General features: G+C 37.1%; 1 protein-coding gene across 1 annotated transcript in view; it reads right to left on the reverse strand.

The window, feature by feature from the left end:
- The window catches only part of LOC142344989 (uncharacterized), a 72296-nt gene that overhangs the window by 54461 nt on the left and 382 nt on the right, over window positions 1-17453 (reverse strand). The window contains exon 2 of the mRNA XM_075397073.1: window positions 16153-16459. Coding sequence (XP_075253188.1) covers window positions 16153-16459 — 307 coding nt within the window. The remainder of the gene's footprint in view (window positions 1-16152; window positions 16460-17453) is intronic.

Raw genomic sequence — 17453 nt, forward strand, 5'->3', positions numbered from 1 at the left:
TAGGTAGTTGGCGGGTTCTGTAATTTGGAGAGTGGGAAAAGACTGTTCCGGGAAGAAAACCTCTCAAAATGACCTTTCAACCTTAAATATTTTCAGCAGTACCTGATCACTATGTATTAGTAACTAAGCTACTGTTAAAGACTACTGTTCGAAAACAGAAGTCAACATTCTAAAACAGAAATTAATGCTTGAAAACAAAAGTCAAAAGTACAAGTCAAGAACAAACTTGCTTCAGCTCAAAAATACTCCGCTTCGAGTAAAAACCTGTAGAATAGCAGTACACTTCGAGTCGTAAAAACCTGTAAATTAGCAGTACTGTTCAAATCGTAAAAACCTGTTTTATCTCAAAGAGCTCGATGCAGTTAACAAGATTAAAGATTCTCATCTACAAGAATAGAGGACTTTTTGAAAAAAAAATCATTTATAAACAAACAAGGAACTCTATCGAAGCAGATTTCAACTACTCGTTTTTGGAAACCCAGACTTCAGCTTTCAGCACTAACGGAAGACGATAAAACTTACTAAATCTAAAATATAATTAGCTCTGTAATGTTGAACTCCTTCCAACAATTTGCATTTCCTCAATGGAAAGATAGCCAAGTATGATTAATTGAACCAGTGAGATGTATATCGGTTCAATTCGAGAAATTCCAAGTTTCAAAAATTCTCAGAATTTATTTTCAGGAGAAGAATTGTTGACTCATAAAGCCATCAGCGAGCTGCTCATACCTAGGACATACCAATCTATCCCGTATTTTCAGACGAGGAATCAAAATCGCATCAATCAAACGAAAAATTGATCAAGCAAAAAATGCATAAAAGACCAACAGAACCCAAATTATAGCTCAAATTTGGCTTGAGATCAATAAGTTATCACTTATTCTAACGGACTTTGATAAATTTACAAAAAAATGCAACCCGAATGTATGGATTTATCCAATTTCGCACCTCATTCTTTCGAGCACAACTGCATTAACTGATCAGTGCAAAGAATCAAACCAAAGAAAACTAAGGTAGAAATCTATCTCTTAAAACATGCTGTGATGCCTTTAATTGATTTAGATATGCCATGTAAAGCTACTCTCATCTATGCTTCAATTACAACAAAATATCCCAAATTGACCTGAACTCGTTCCATTTTCTTCTTTTTCCGTCAAGTGTTACCAGTATAATTAAGCAAATGAAAAAACTATCAGAAATAGTATTCATCGTCAACATATAGTTGGGCAACGGTTGGAGGGGGGTCTTTGGCTGCACGGGGCCATGATGGCCTGAACGACGTGCAGGGATAGGGATTGGGGGGGGGGGTGGGGTCAACTTTTAAGATCCACTCTTCACATCGTACAGGTAGGTCTCCAAAACTGTTTGTGAATCGCAAAAACGAATACTAGTGAGCTGAAAGGCTCTAAGAGAACTTAATTCCCACTGAGCGCCACCTATTTATCCCGTTATTGAGGACGAAAAGTCAAATAGGTCTAGCGACAAATCGCTCGAGCGGAAAATCGCATTAAAAAAAGACCAAGAAAGCTAATAATTGTTACAAACTTCGTTTCAGAGCAATTATAAAAAGTGGGGGTAGTAACGGGGGAGGTGAGTCCAAGGTGAGGAGTTAGGTAGGTGCGGGGATAGGTAAGGAGGTAGGTAGAGAGTTTGAGGCGGCGGGGGGGGGGAGGTAGGAAGGCCGGGGGTGAGGTCTCTGTAGTTCGGATAGGGATTGTTATGGGAAGAATATTGATCAAATGCCCTTTTGACCTTGAATATTATTATAGGTGGGTGTGTAGGTAGTTGGCGGGTTCTGTAATTGGGAGAGCGGGAAAAGACTGTTCCGGGAAGAAAACCTCTCGAAATGACCTTTCAACCTTAAATATTTTCAGCAGTACCTGATCACTATGTATTAGTAACTAAGCTACTGTTAAAGTCTACTGTTCGAAAACAGAAGTCAACATTCTAAAACAGAATTTAATGCTTGAAAACAAAATTCAAAAGTACAAGTCAAGAACAAACTTGCTTCAGCTTAAAAATACTCCGCTTCGAGTAAAAACCTGTAGACTAGCAGTACGCTTCGAGTCGTAAAAACCTGTAAACTAGCAGTACTGTTCGAGTCGTAAAAACCTATTTTATCTCAAAGAGCTCGATGCAGTTAACAAGATTAAAGATTCTCATCTACAAGAATAGTGGACTTTTTGAAAAAAAAAATCATTTATAAACAAACAAGGAACTCTATCGAAGCAGATTCCAACTACTCGTTTTTGGAAACCCAGACTTCAGCTTTCAGCACTAACGGAAGACAATAAAACTTAATAAATCTAAAATATAATTAGCTCTGTAATGTTGAACTTCTTCCAACAATTTGCATTTCCTCAATGGAAAGATAGCCAAGTATGATTAATTGAACCAGTGAGACGTATATCGGTTCAATTCGAGAAATTCCAAGTTTCAGAAATTCTCAGAATTTATCTTCAAGACAAGAATTGTTGACTCATAAAGCCATCAGCGAACTGCTCATACCTAAGACATACCAATCTATCCCGTATTTTCAGACGAGGAATCAAAATCGCATCAATCAAACGAAAAATTGATCTAGCAAAAAATGCATAAAAGACCAACAGAACCCAAATTATAGCTCAAATTTGGCTTGAGATCAATAAGTTATCACTTGTTCTAACGAACTTTGAAAAATTTACAAAAAAATGCAACCTGTCTGAATGGATTTATCCAATTTCGCACCTCATTCTTTCGAGCATAACTGCATTAACTGATCAGTGCAAAGAATCAAACCAAAGAAAACTAAGGTAGAAATCTATCTCTTAAAACTTGCTGTCATGCCTTTAATTGATTTAGATATACCATGTAAAGCTACTCTCATCTACGCTTCAATTACAACAAAATATCCCAAATTGACCTGAACTCGTTCCATTTTCTTCTTTTTCCGTCAAGTGTTACCAGTATAATTAGGCAAATGAAAAAACTAGCAGAAATAGTATTCATCGTCAACATATAGTTGGGCAACGGTTGGAGGGGGGTCTTTGGCTGCACGGGGCCATGATGGCCTGAACGACGTGCAGGGATAGGGATTGGGGGGTAGGGTCAACTTTTAAGATCCACTCTTCACATCGTACACGTAGGTCTCCAAAACTGTTTGTGAATCGCATACTTGAGTACTAGTGAGCTGAAAGGCTCTAAGAGAACTTAATTCCCACTGAGCGCCACCTGCTTATCCCGTTATTGAGGATGAAAAGTCAAATAGGTCTAGCGACAAATCGCTCGAGCGGAAAATCGCATTAAAAAAGACCAACAGAACTAATAATTGTTACAAACTTCGTTTCAGAGCAATTATAAAAAGTGGGGGTAGTTACGGGGGAGGTGAGTCCAAGGTGAGGAGTTAGGTAGGTGCGGGGGTAGATAAGGAGGTAGGTAGAGAGCTTGAGGCGAAGGGGGGGAGGTAGGAAGACCGGGGTGAGGTGTCTGTAGTTCGGATAGGGATTGTTATGGGAAGAATATTGATCAAATGCCCTTTTGACCTTAAATACTAATATAGGTGGGTGTGTAGGTAGTTGGCGGGTTCTGTAATTGGGAGAGTGCGAAAAGACTGTTCCGGCAAGAAAACCTCTCAAAATGACCTTTCAACCTTAAATATTTTCAGCAGTACCTGATCACTATGTATTAGTAACTAAGCTACAGTTAAAGTCTACTGTTGAAAACAGAAGTCAACATTCTAAAACAGAATTTAATTCTTGAAAAAGAAAGGCAAAAGTACAAGCTAAAAAGTACAAAAGTCAACAACAAACTTGCTTCAGCTTAAAAATACTCCGCTTCGAGTAAAAACCTGTAGACTAGCAGTACGCTTCGAGTCGTAAAAACCTGTAAATTAGCAGTACTGTTCAAATCGTAAAAACCTGTTTTATCTCAAAGAGCTCGATGCAGTTAACAAGATTAAAGATTCTCATCTACAAGAATAGAGGACTTTTTGAAAAAAAAATCATTTATAAACAAACAAGGAACTCTATCGAAGCAGATTTCAACTACTCGTTTTTGGAAACGCACACTTCAGCTTTCAGCACTAACGGAAGACGATAAAACTTATTAAATCTAAAATATAATTAGCTCTGTAATGTTGAACTCCTTCCAACAATTTGCATTTCCTCAATGGAAAGATAGCCAAGTATGATTAATTGAACCAGTGAGACGTATATCGGTTCAATTCGAGAAATTCCAAATTTCAGAAATTCTCAGAATTTATCTTCAGGACAAGAATTGTTGACTCATAAAGCCATCAGCGAGCTGCTCATACCTAGGACATACCAATCTATCCCGTATTTACAGACGACGAATCAAAATCGCATCAATCAAACGAAAAATTGATCAAGCAAAAAATGCATAAAAGACCAACAGAACCCAAATTACAGCTCAAATTTGGCTTCAGATCAATAAGTTATCACTTGTTCTAACGAACTTTGATAAATTTACAAAAAAATGCAACCCGTCTGTATGGATTTATCCAATTTCGCACCTCATTCTTTCGAGCATAACTGCATTAACTGATCAGTGCAAAGAATCAAACCAAAGAAAACTAAGGTAGAAATCTATCTCTTAAAACTTGCTGTGATGCCTTTAATTGATTTAGATATGCCATGTAAAGCTACTCTCATCTGTGCTTCAATTACAAAAAAATATCCCAAATTGACCTGAACTCGTTCCATTTTCTTCTTCCGTCAAGTGTTACCAGTATAATTACGCAAATGAAAAAAACTAGCAGAAATAGTATTCATCGTCAACATATAGTTGGGCAACGGTTGGAGGGGGGTCTTTGGCTGCACGGGGCCATGATGGCCTGAACGAAGTGCGGGGATAGGGATTGGGGGGGGGGGTAGGGTCAACTTTTAAGATCTACTCTTCACATCGTACACGTAGGTCTCCAAAACTGTTTGTGAATCGCATAATTGAGTACTAGTGAGCTGAAAGGCTCTAAGAGAACTTAATTTCCACTGAGCGCCAACTGCTTATCCCGTTATTGAGGACGAAAAGTAAAATAGGTCTAGCGACAAATCGCTCGAGCGGAAAATCGCATTAAAAAAAGACCAACAGAACTAATAATTGTTACAAACTTCGTTTCAGAGCAATTATAAAAAGTGGGGGTAGTTACGGGGGAGGTGAGTCCAAGGTGAGGAGTTAGGTGTGAGGTGTCTGTAGTTCGGATAGGGATTGTTATGGGAATAATATTGATCAAATGCCCTTTTGACCTTGAATACTAATATAGGTGGGTGTGTAGGTAGTTGGCGGGTTCTGTAATTGGGAGAGTGGGAAAAGACTGTTCCGGGAAGAAAACCTCTCAAAATGACCTTTCAACCTTAAATATTTCGCAGTACCTGATCACTATGTATTAGTAACTAAGCTACTGTTAAAGTCTACTGTTCGAAAACAGAAGTCAACATTCTAAAACAGAATTTAATGCTTGAAAACAAAAGTCAAAAGTACAAGTCAAGAACAAACTTGCTTCAGCTTAAAAATACTCCGCTTCGAGTAAAAACCTGTAGACTAGCAGTACGCTTCGAGTCGTAAAAACCTGTAAGCTAGCAGTACTGTTCGAGTCGTTAAAAACCTATTTTATCTCAAAGAGCTCGATGCAGTTAACAAGATTAAAGATTCTCATCTACAAGAATAGTGGACTTTTTGGAAAAAAATCATTTATAAACAAACAAGGAACTCTATCGAAGCAGATTTCAACTACTCGTTTTTGGAAACGCACACTTCAGCTTTCAGCACTAACGGAAGACGATAAAACTTATTAAATCTAAAATATAATTAGCTCTGTAATGTTGAACTTCTTCCAACAATTTGCATTTCCTCAATGGAAAGATAGCCAAGTATGATTAATTGAACCAGTGAGATGTATATCGGTTCAATTCGAGAAATTCCAAGTTTCAGAAACTCTCAGAATTTATCTTTAAGACAAGAATTGTTGACTCATAAAGCCATCAGCGAGCTGCTCATACTTAGGACATACCAATCTATCACGTATTTTCAGACGAGGAATCAAAATCACATCAATCAAACGAAAAATTGATCAAGCAAAAAATGCATAAAAGACCAACAGAACCCAAATTATAGCTTAAATTTGGCTTGAGATCAATAAGTTATCACTTGTTCTAACGAACTTTGAAAAATTTACAAAAAAATGCAACCCGTCTGTATGGATTTATCCAATTTCGCACCTCATTCTTTCGAGCATAACTGCATTAACTGATCAGTGCAAAGAATCAAACCAAAGAAAACTAAGGTAGAAATCTATCTCTTAAAACTTGCTGTGATGCCTTTAATTGATTTAGATACACCATGTAAAGCTACTCTCATCTGCACTTCAATTACAACAAAATATCCCAAATTGACCTGAACTCGTTCCATTTTCTTCTTTTTCCGTCAAGTGTTACTAGTATAATTACGCAAATGAAAAAACTGACAGAAATAGTATTCTTCGTCAACATATGTTGGGCAACGGTTGGAGGGGGGTTCTTTGGCTGCACGGGGCCATGATGGCCTGAACGACGTGCAGGGATAGGGATTGGGGGGGTAGGGTCAACTTTTAAGACCCACTCTTCACATCGTACACGTAGGTCTCCAAAACTGTTTGTGAATCGTATACTTGAGTACTAGTGAGCTGAAAGGCTCTAAGAGAACTTAGTTCCCACTGAGCGCCACCTGTTTATCCCGTTATTGAGGACGAAAAGTCAAATAGGCCCAGCGACAAATCGCTCGAGCGGAAAATCGCATTAAAAAAAGACCAACAGAACTAATAATTGTTACAAACTTCGTTTCAGAGCAATTATAAAAAGTGGGTGTAGTTACGGGGGAGGTGAGTCCAAGGTGAGGAGTTAGGTAGGTGCGGGGGTAGATAAGGAGGTAGGTAGAGAGCTTGAGGCGGCGGGGGGGAGGTAGGAAGGCCGGGGTGAGGTGTCTGTAGTTCGGATAGGGATTGTTATGGGAATAATATTGATCAAATGCCCTTTTGACCTTAAATACTAATATAGGTGGGTGTGTAGGTAGTTGGCGGGTTCTGTAATTTGGAGAGTGGGAAAAGACTGTTCCGGGAAGAAAACCTCTCAAAATGACCTTTCAACCTTAAATATTTTCAGCAGTACCTGATCACTATGTATTAGTAACTAAGCTACTGTTAAAGTCTACTGTTCGAAAACAGAAGTCAACATTCTAAAACAGAACTTAATGCTTGAAAACAAAAATCAAAAGTACAAGTCAAAAACAAACTTGCTTCAGCTTAAAAATACTCCGCTTCGAGTAAAAACCTGTAGACTAGCAGTACGCTTCGAGTCGTAAAAACCTGTAAACTAGCAGTACTGTTCGAGTCGTAAAAACCTATTTTATCTCAAAGAGCTCGATGCAGTTAACAAGATTAAAGATTCTCATCTACAAGAATAGTGGACTTTTTGAAAAAAAATCATTTATAAACAAACAAGGAACTCTATCGAAGCAGATTTCAACTACTCGTTTTTGGAAACCCAGACTTCAGCTTTCAGCACTAACGGAAGACGATAAAACTTATTAAATCTAAAATATAATTAGCTCTGTAATGTTGAACTTCTTCCAACAATTTGCATTTCCTCAATGGAAAGATAGCCAAGTATGATTAATTGAACCAGTGAGACGTATATCGGTTCAATTCGAGAAATTCCAAATTTCAGAAATTCTCAGAATTTATCTTCAAGACAAGAATTCTTGACTCATAAAGCCATCAGCGAGCTGCTCATACCTAGGACATACCAATCTATCCCGTATTTTCAGACGAGGAATCCAAATCGCATCAATCAAACGAAAAATTGATCAAGCAAAAAATGCATAAAAGACCAACAGAACCCAAATTATAGCTCAAATTTGGCTTGAGATCAATAAGTTATCACTTGTTCTAACGAACTTTGAAAAATTTACAAAAAAATGCAACCTGTCTGAATGGATTTATCCGATTTCGCACCTCATTCTTTCGAGCATAACTGCATTAACTGATCAGTGCAAAGAATCAAACCAAAGAAAACTAAGGTAGAAATCTATCTCTTAAAAATTGCTGTGATGCCTTTAGTTGATTTAGATATACGCTTCAATTACAACAAAATATCCCAAATTGACCTGAACTCGTTCCATTTTCTTCTTTTTCCGTCAAGTGTTACCAGTATAATTACGCAAATGAAAAAACTAGCAGAAATAGTATTCATCGTCAACAGAGTTGGGCAACGGTTGGAGGGGGGTCTTGGCTGCACCGGGCCATGATGGCCTGAACGACGTGCAGGGATAGGGATTGGCGGGGGGGTGGGGTCAACTTTTAAGATCCACTCTTCACATCGTACACGTAGGTCTCTAAAACTGTTTGTGAATCGCGTACTTGATTACTAGTGAGCTGAAAGGCTCTAAGAGAACTTAATTCCCACTGAGCGCCACCTGCTTATCCCGTTATTGAGGATGAAAAGTCAAATAGGTCTAGCGACAAATCGCTCGAGCGGAAAATCGCATTAAAAAAAGACCAACAGAACTAATAATTGTTACAAACTTCGTTTCAGAGCAATTATAAAAAGTGGGGGTAGTTACGGGGGTGGTGAGTCCAAGGTGAGAAGTTAGGTAGGTGCGGGGTTAAGTAAGGAGGTAGGTAGAGAGTTTGAGGCGGCGGGGGGAGGTAGGAAGGCCCGGGGTGAGGTGTCTGTAGTTCAGATAGGGATTGTTATGGGAAGAATATTGATCAAATGCCCTGTTGACCTCGAATACTAATATAGGTGGGTGTGTAGGTAGTTGGCGGGTTCTGTAATTTGGAGAGTGGGAAAAGACTGTTCCGGGAAGAAAACCTCTCAAAATGACCTTTCAACCTTAAATATTTTCAGCAGTACCTGATCACTATGTATTAGTAACTAAGCTACTGTTAAAGTCTACTGTTCGAAAACAGAAGTCAACATTCTAAAACAGAATTTAATGCTTGAAAACAAAAGTCAAAAGTACAAGTCAAGAACAAACTTGCTTCAGCTTAAAAATACTCCGCTTCGAGTAAAAACCTGTAGACTAGCAGTACGCTTCGAGTCGTAAAAACCTGTAAGCTAGCAGTACTGTTCGAGTCGTAAAAACCTATTTTATCTCAAAGAGCTCGATGCAGTTAACAAGATTAAAGATTCTCATCTACAAGAATAGTGGACTTTTTGGAAAAAAATCATTTATAAACAAACAAGGAACTCTATCGAAGCAGATTTCAACTACTCGTTTTTGGAAACGCACACTTCAGCTTTCAGCACTAACGGAAGACGATAAAACTTATTAAATCTAAAATATAATTAGCTCTGTAATGTTGAACTTCTTCCAACAATTTGCATTTCCTCAATGGAAAGATAGCCAAGTATGATTAATTGAACCAGTGAGATGTATATCGGTTCAATTCGAGAAATTCCAAGTTTCAGAAATTCTCAGAATTTATCTTCAAGACAAGAATTGTTGACTCATAAAGCCATCAGCGAGCTGCTCATACCTAGGACATACCAATCTATCCCGTATTTTCAGACGAGGAATCAAAATCGCATCAATCAAACGAAAAATTGATCAAGCAAAAATGCATAAATGACCAACAGAACCCAAATTATAGCTCAAATTTGGCTTGAGATCAATAAGTTATCACTTGTTCTAACGAACTTTGATAAATTTACAAAAAAATGCAACCTGTCTGTTTGGATTTATCCAATTTCGCACCTCATGCTTTCGAGCATAACTGCATTAACTGATCAGTGCAAAGAACCAAACCAAAGAAAACTAAGGTAGAAATCTATCTCTTAAAACTTGCTGTGATGCCTTTAAATGATTTAGATATGCCATGTAAAGCTACTCTCATCTACGCTTCAATTACAACGAAATAGCCCAAATTGACCTGAACTCGTTCCATTTTCTTCTTTTTCCGTCAAGTGTTACCAGTATAATTACGCAAATGAAAAAACTCTCCAATAAGTGTGAAAAAGATGCCAAGCACGCTAGATTGCATTAATGAATGATTAAAAATAAAAGCTGATTTGAAATGAGTCATAGGGTCGCAATAATCTTTTTACGACGAAAAAAGAGCAAGAGAAAGCCAATAACAGCCCCGCTCATCTATCACATCTACTGTACATGAACTGACTAAAGCGTATTGAACTGACACGTTTTGAAAATTTTTGAGATCGAAAACTTAAACCAACGAAGAACTGGTCTTAAACAACTGGCGAAGTATTGATTTTCGTATTTCTGCCGCTATCTTACGCTTAAATAGCCGAGCTTATCTTGTATGCGCCCTGGACGCGGGAGCATGAAAGTTCGTATATGTGCATGGGCGTGTGGGGCCCAAAGCTTCACACCGTATCTTTCTTCCCAAATTTTTTTACATACGAGCTTGGTAGGAGCCGTTGTTGTCCAAAACTTCCAAGAATTGCTTTTCACAGAATTAACCTGTGTCCTCGGCACTTTCAATTTCAGGGAAACGCATGTGCAAAGACTAGTTAGGGTCCTTACAGCCTAGTTTTTGTGATAAATTTTTAAAATAGTTTAAGATGATGAATGCCTATCCAGTGAATGGTTATGGAAGTGATCAACCTGAACAACATCAATCGGCACATCAATATTCCTACAAGCCTGGTACTCCTTCTCTTCTCCTCTCCGACATCAGGGACAAACACCTACGCAGACGAGAAGCGGCAAAAGGGTGTGTGCAGAAATCAGTCCAATCAGTGAAGGCGGAGCAGTGGACTCAGGTGCCATGGATACTAATATTCAGTAAATTATTCAAGAGTCACTCAAAAAAGCTATCCCAGGAATCATGCGTGAGATTCAAAAACAACTCGAAGCTGTGATAAAAGATATTGTTGCGAAATCAGTTGAATCACTTCGAAAAAAACCAAGAAAATCTGGATTAATTGGAAGATAGATCTTTTAAGGCAATGTCCGAAGCTGAGAAACTTGAGCAAAACAACAGGCATAACGTCGACGAGAAAAATGGCGAAAAATACGAACAAACGATGGATGCTGTGGTCAGTATCACTCATGAAGTCGGTGCAGAAGTAGACATCAAGGATATCTCTACAGCTCATCATCTTCCGGGAAGACGAAGAGCAATCATCGTCAAGTCTGCTAGAAGAGCGTCAAAGATAAAATTTCTGCAGAAGAAAAAAAACTGGCTGAGAAAAAAGATACAGAAAACGTCAGCATCATGGAAGATAGCAGTGGACCTTGATTGGCATTCATGAAAATAATGAAACAAGATCGTAGAATAAATTCAGCGTGGATTCGTGAGGGAACAATCAATTTTGTCTGGAACGTAGACAACAAATAATACAAAATTGATTAACTGCACGAAGGAGGATGTTTCCTAAATTACAACTTTGCTGACATCAAGCAATTTTTACGTGGAGTATTTTAAGATAGTAGCAACTCAAACGCGTCGTAAATATGTGTCCTCTTATCAATCTCGATCTCTAATAGATGTTGTACCTTTACCTAAACGTAACTTAAACCCTTCAGTTAATGTAACTCGAAAAGCAAACGCGAACGAAGTAAGTATCTTGTATTTAAACATGAGGTCAATTAGAAATAAATTACAAGATCTGGAGGCTCTCGTTTATGAACTTGATTCGTTACCAGCTGTTATATTCTTAACAGAAACGCATTTAGAAAACAATGATAAATTACACACTTTTGATGTTCCGGGCTATAATGAAGTGCAGGTTCACCATAGAAAAATATATGGCCGTGGAGTGATGATTCAAGTCTATAGTATATTAATCAAAAGCTTTGAAACACCCTTCAAAGAAACAATTTGCGCTCAACTTAAATTTTCGTATCATTCGTTCGAAATTATCGTCCGTCATCTATAAGGGGCCGAGAACAAATTATGTTGACTTTATTGATACTCCTGGTCCATATCTGCAAGATAATACTTCTGCCACTGTAGCATTTGTATTTTGCGGTGACTTCAACATCGCTACAAAAGTCCAAAATTAAATCACTAGAAAGTACCGGGATGTTACAGTTTCAAACGGTTTTGTTTTGTTTAATGAGTTCGATCAAGCGACTAGAGTAACAGATCATTTGGCTACTTGTATCAATAATCTTATATATCAAAACTTTCCTGAATTTTTGTCATTCATTTCGTCCCACCAAAACATTGAGGATCATTATCCCATAATGTACGTATGGTCTATTAACACAGATGATGACAAATTAATATCTCAGCAGTACCGAGATATGACATTTATTCACGCTCCTATTAAGGTTCAGGCCTTCCGGAACCCCCTTGAGACTGGCTTGAGTCAAAGGGAAAAAACTGTTTTTGTGCGATGATCCCAATTAAGCATTTTCTATTTTCAATACCGAGTATATTAGCAATGTTGGAAAATTTGCACCGCTAGAAACGTTGCGGAAACAACCAAAGCTAAAACCCAATTGGTTTAACAATTCCCTGAAAACTTTGAGGATGAAAAGAAACCAAGCATATAGAAAATGGAAGCAAAGTGGAAACAGTGCTAGATTGTCATCTTTTCATTATCGTAATAAGTTTTAACTTGCTTACAAAAAGGCAAAAAAAACGTTTTTTGCTCATAAATTCCGGTCTTGTATTGGTGACGCTAAACAAAGTTATAAACTAATTGATGAAATCAATGGTAGAAGTATGCAATCCCCTAATGTACCAAAACTTCTTTCGTGTTGTGAAGCGAAACCTACACCCTCCAATGAGGATGTTTCTGAGAAGTTTAACACGTTTTTTTATTAATGCACACAAGGGAGTCCACAGCACTTTACTTGAGGTTGAGTGCCCAGATATTGCAATTAACAATAAACCTATGTATCTCTAAGAGTTTACAGATATTGAAAAATATGAGATAATCAACAACTTAGAAAGGAAAACGCCAGCAGGTATTGATAGTATAAATAATATACTGGTTAAACTCTCGGCAACAGTGGTAGTTCGCTTCCTCAAACATTTGATAAACATTTCATTCGCTGCAGGCATCTTTCCCGAAATGCCAAAGTATGCAAAGGTTTTACCGCTGCATAAAGCAAATTCAAAAGTCGAAGAGAATAATTATCAACCAATATCACTTTCAGAAGCAAGCATAGTACCATCGACGCACTTGTAGAATAAACCGAAACTGTAAGGCAAAAGTGTAATGTCAAATCTATACATTGTTTCTTCCTTGATCTCCGTGAGGCATTTCATACCATTTATCATATTATATTACTTCAGAAGTTGGACTCTTATGGTGTCAGTTCAAAAACACTAGATTAGTTCAAGTCGTACTTAACGAATCGCCAGCAACGTGTTGAAGTTAATGGTGTTGCATTAAAATGGAAAAGCGTTTAGTACCGTGTTCCACAAGGTTCTATTCTTGGTCCGCTCCTCTTCTTAATATACATTAATGATTTACCATTGCGGTGAACTAACACAAAAACTTTGCTGTTTGCAGATGATACGAAACTCAATTTCATTGATGTTGAAGGTGAGGTCATTCAAACAGAACTAAATGAAGTAAAAGACTGGCTTGCAGCGAATAAATTGTCTCTTAATCTTAATAACATGTTAATTCAGATTAATGTTAAGCAAAATGCTATTGATAATGTGTTCCTGATTGATAGCAAAACCATAATTGTCCAAACCGTGTGCAAGTACCAAGGTGTCTTTGTACCTTGCCCGCGATCTAAATCAATAGAATACTACAAAACTAACTTTAACTCTATTATCCAATACGGTGAACTGATTTACGGTTGTACAAGCCATTCAATGTTGGAGCATTTTTATGCAACAAAAAAATTTTTAAGCTAATTCATTTTAGGAAGTATAGTGATAGTTCTTCAAATCTTTTTATGAAGCATAAAATTTTGAAAGTGTAACAACTTCATGCAAACGAGATTCTTGAGTTTGTCCTTAAATCATTAAGTAAGCTCCACCAGGAGCCACAACTCAATGACATGTTTACTTTTGAAAGGCAAAACAGCTGCTAAATGAACCTATTTGTAGAAGGCAAATTGAAAAAAGATCAATTAAGGCAAGGGCCACTAAGCTCTTCAATGCTCTTTCAAATGCAGACGTTTTTCCTGAAGATACTGTTTGCGGTTGTGGAAATAAAATATTTAATTTTTACCACAAGAAGTTTAGTTAGTCAACAACGCTGATATTGTCAAAAGCCTCTTTACCCCTTTTTTTTCTATAATTCTATAATTTTTTTCTTTTCCTTCGCTAAATGCTACCAGAGGTTTGTTTGAGAGTTGGCTTTTTTGTGTGAAAATATGAGCCTCTAAAACCCCGTAGTTTAAGAGATCGCAATTTTCGTGTTTATTTTTAGCATTTTTGGGCGAAAATGGAATTGAAAATACTTGAAAAAAATCAAATATTTTAAAAATTTTCAATCTCCAGGTTTAAGTCCGTGTTGGTAGTACTACACGAGGAAGGGTGACCCAGAAAAACTGAGGCCGATCAGAATTTCAAATAAATAAATTTGGCCTTTCCCGAACACATTTATTACTACCTTTTTCTCTCTTAAACTAATTTAACTATTGATAGCAAGTTTAGAGAGTCTGACTGGCGCAGATTTGCGGGTACTAGTATCCCGTTACCTGTCCTCTTTGGTTGCGGTAAAGAATTATTTTGTCTTATTAGATGTTAGATTTGTATTACCTGATCAAAGAAATAAATTCTTTCTTTAATACAGAACTGAATGCCCTCAGAAGTTCTTAGGGTTCAAAGAGTACTTCATGGGCTTCATCCGAATATCTCTTTCTCAGAATCAAAGGTCCCGGCATCTGTAGTTCAGACAAAAAAAACTTCAAATACTTGGACAGTACAGAAAATTGCAGTAAAAAAGATCAAGATGACCAAAATAAATGAAAAACATCGTTTCGGGGCGATTAACAAGGATGGAGTCCAAAATTGTCTATAGGTTTCAGCAGCCCTAAATTTTGTTAAAAACCGATAAACTATATAGCTTTTTCCCCGAGAACATTTATTACTACCTTTTTTCTCTTAAACTAATTCAAATACTGATTGCAGGTTAAGAGAGTCTCACTGGGGCAGATTTGCGAGTACTAGTACCCCGTTACCTGTCCTCTTTGGTTGCGGTAAAGAATTATTTTGTTTATTAATAGATGTTAGATTTGTATTACCTGATCAAAGAAATAAATTCTTTTTCTCTCTTACAGAACTTAATACTCTCAGAAGTTCTTAGTGTTCAAAAAGTTTTTCATGGGCTTTATCAGATTCTCTTTCTCAGAATCAAAGGTCCCGGCGTCTGTAGTTCAGACCAAAAAACTTCATAAACTTGGACAGTACAGAAAATTGCAGTAAAAAAGATCATTATGACCCAAAATAAATTAAAAACATTGTTTCGGGGGTCCAAAATTGTCTCTAGGTTTCAGCAGCCCTAAATTTTGTTATAGACCAAAAAACTATATAGGCAATCTATATGAAAAACTGCTCCAAATGGTCTTGAATAGAAAATCTGAAGTGACTGTCGACGATCCATGGTTGTTGAACTCTCTGGAAAAAAAACTTGAATTGAGAAATTTAAAAAATATAAGCGATTAAAGCCGGAAGAAGTGGGAGCTCTAATCTAATTCAGCCTGCTTCAGTCGTGAAGGGAGGGGGCTTCGAATAACGTCATTGGAGGTTATTAATATTATTAAAATTTTAAGCATGACATCAATTCGGCCCACTTTTCATTCGACTTTCAGGAGTAAACTGCCTCCAATGCAGTTCACTTGCGTAAAACTTGGAATGATAAAAAATTTAGATCAAACAAAATGCAAAAAAATAAAGGGCGTAAAATGCGCTCAAAAGTCAAAACGGTTCAATAAAAGTTATGCATAAAAAGAATCACGTTTACAATATTTTCGAGCCTAAAGAATTCTGAACATGGCAATATGTAAACAACACCTTTCTGCTTCTCGACTTGAGCTTTCATTCAAATTGGAACTGTCTTCGTTTCTGAATAACTAAGTTGCAAACTGACCATTCAAATATCAATACTTTCATATTCTAATAAACCCAGCTCTTTAGCTTCTATACTAAGTTAGAATATACTTCTCCGCCTTGTTTTTGTTTTGGTGAAGTAATTTTGAAAAGTTTTAAAAACAAAAACAATGTATATAAATAAGCATCACCTGTCGACCATCTGAGTAGAGGTTAGTTTTGCCAGCTGATCTTTTCCCATCGTATTTTTCTGAGTCATGAGATCCAATTCATCTTCACTATCGGGGTACTCAAGATCCATTTTTTCACTAGATTGAGAACTTGCCTGCTGGCTTTTGGATAGCGCTGAAGATCCTTGCAGCCAAGGGTCAATGTCTTGTACAATAGAACCCTCCAAGAAGAGATCATCAATTTCATCATCGTTTGGAAACTCGTCCATGGTTGACTGCTTCAGACGCTTTCGCTCATTAGAAACATCTTGATTATTGGAGGCTTTAGCTGAAAATAATGTCTGTTGAGATTCATACATTTTAAAACTTATTAGGAAACTTAATCAACTGATATGACATGAACAGCACTGAAGAAAAGGTGACGTATCAAGTATTTGCGATACATAAAGTAGGATAAATAAATATACGATAAAAATGGCATCGACATAATGACTAAAAGTGATGCATTTTTGAGGCCTAAACTGACAAAACATTTTTCAGACATAAGTAACTAAATTGACCCACTTTCGATGAAAAATTTAAAAGCAACTGTCTTAAATTGGAGCGCAATTCAATCAAAATTTATAGACATTCTGATTTTTTAGAGCATTTTGATCGTGGATACGCCAACGATACCATCAGAAATGTGAATCACAACCCAAATACCGAACAAAATATTATCAATTGGCACCACCTTAGTTCGAGCAAACATCAAACTTGAGTCGGAGCATGAAACTTGACAGCTAGTATAAATATCACATTTAACTCCTAAATCAATCGAATTGTCTATACCGTCATGAACAAATATCTGCATGAAATACCAAAAAATAGTCAAACACATCACTTGCATTAAATTAACGTCGAATTGCATCAGCTATATTTACAAAAGGACAACCGCATCTGCAAAAGAACTATTCCTTTCTTGGCAGCAGATTTTTTCTCAGGATTCAAACTCGTAGATAATGATTTGTAACAGCTTGCGATCATACAGACACCTACAGTTATCTAACAATCGCAGATAACACAAATAAAAGGTTTTAACCACCGCATCCACTTTTGAACCTCAACCAAGAGTTTCTGCTATCTTGCAAGACTCCTTCAATAGTTTTAACTTCTTTCAACGCATTTATAAAGCACGGTTTTTAAGCTATCAGTCGTTCTGCATTTCAAATTTGCTTTCGATAAGGCAGCAACTGATGACTATGTACCAATTTACAAAATTAGATCAACTTATCTTCTACAGATAGTTTTTTTAGACTCTCCAGGAACAGATTAGCTTTCAA

The sequence above is a fragment of the Convolutriloba macropyga genome, chromosome 8, assembly GCF_964194025.1.
Source record: "Convolutriloba macropyga chromosome 8, txConMacr16.3, whole genome shotgun sequence".
NCBI lineage: Eukaryota > Metazoa > Xenacoelomorpha > Acoela > Convolutidae > Convolutriloba > Convolutriloba macropyga.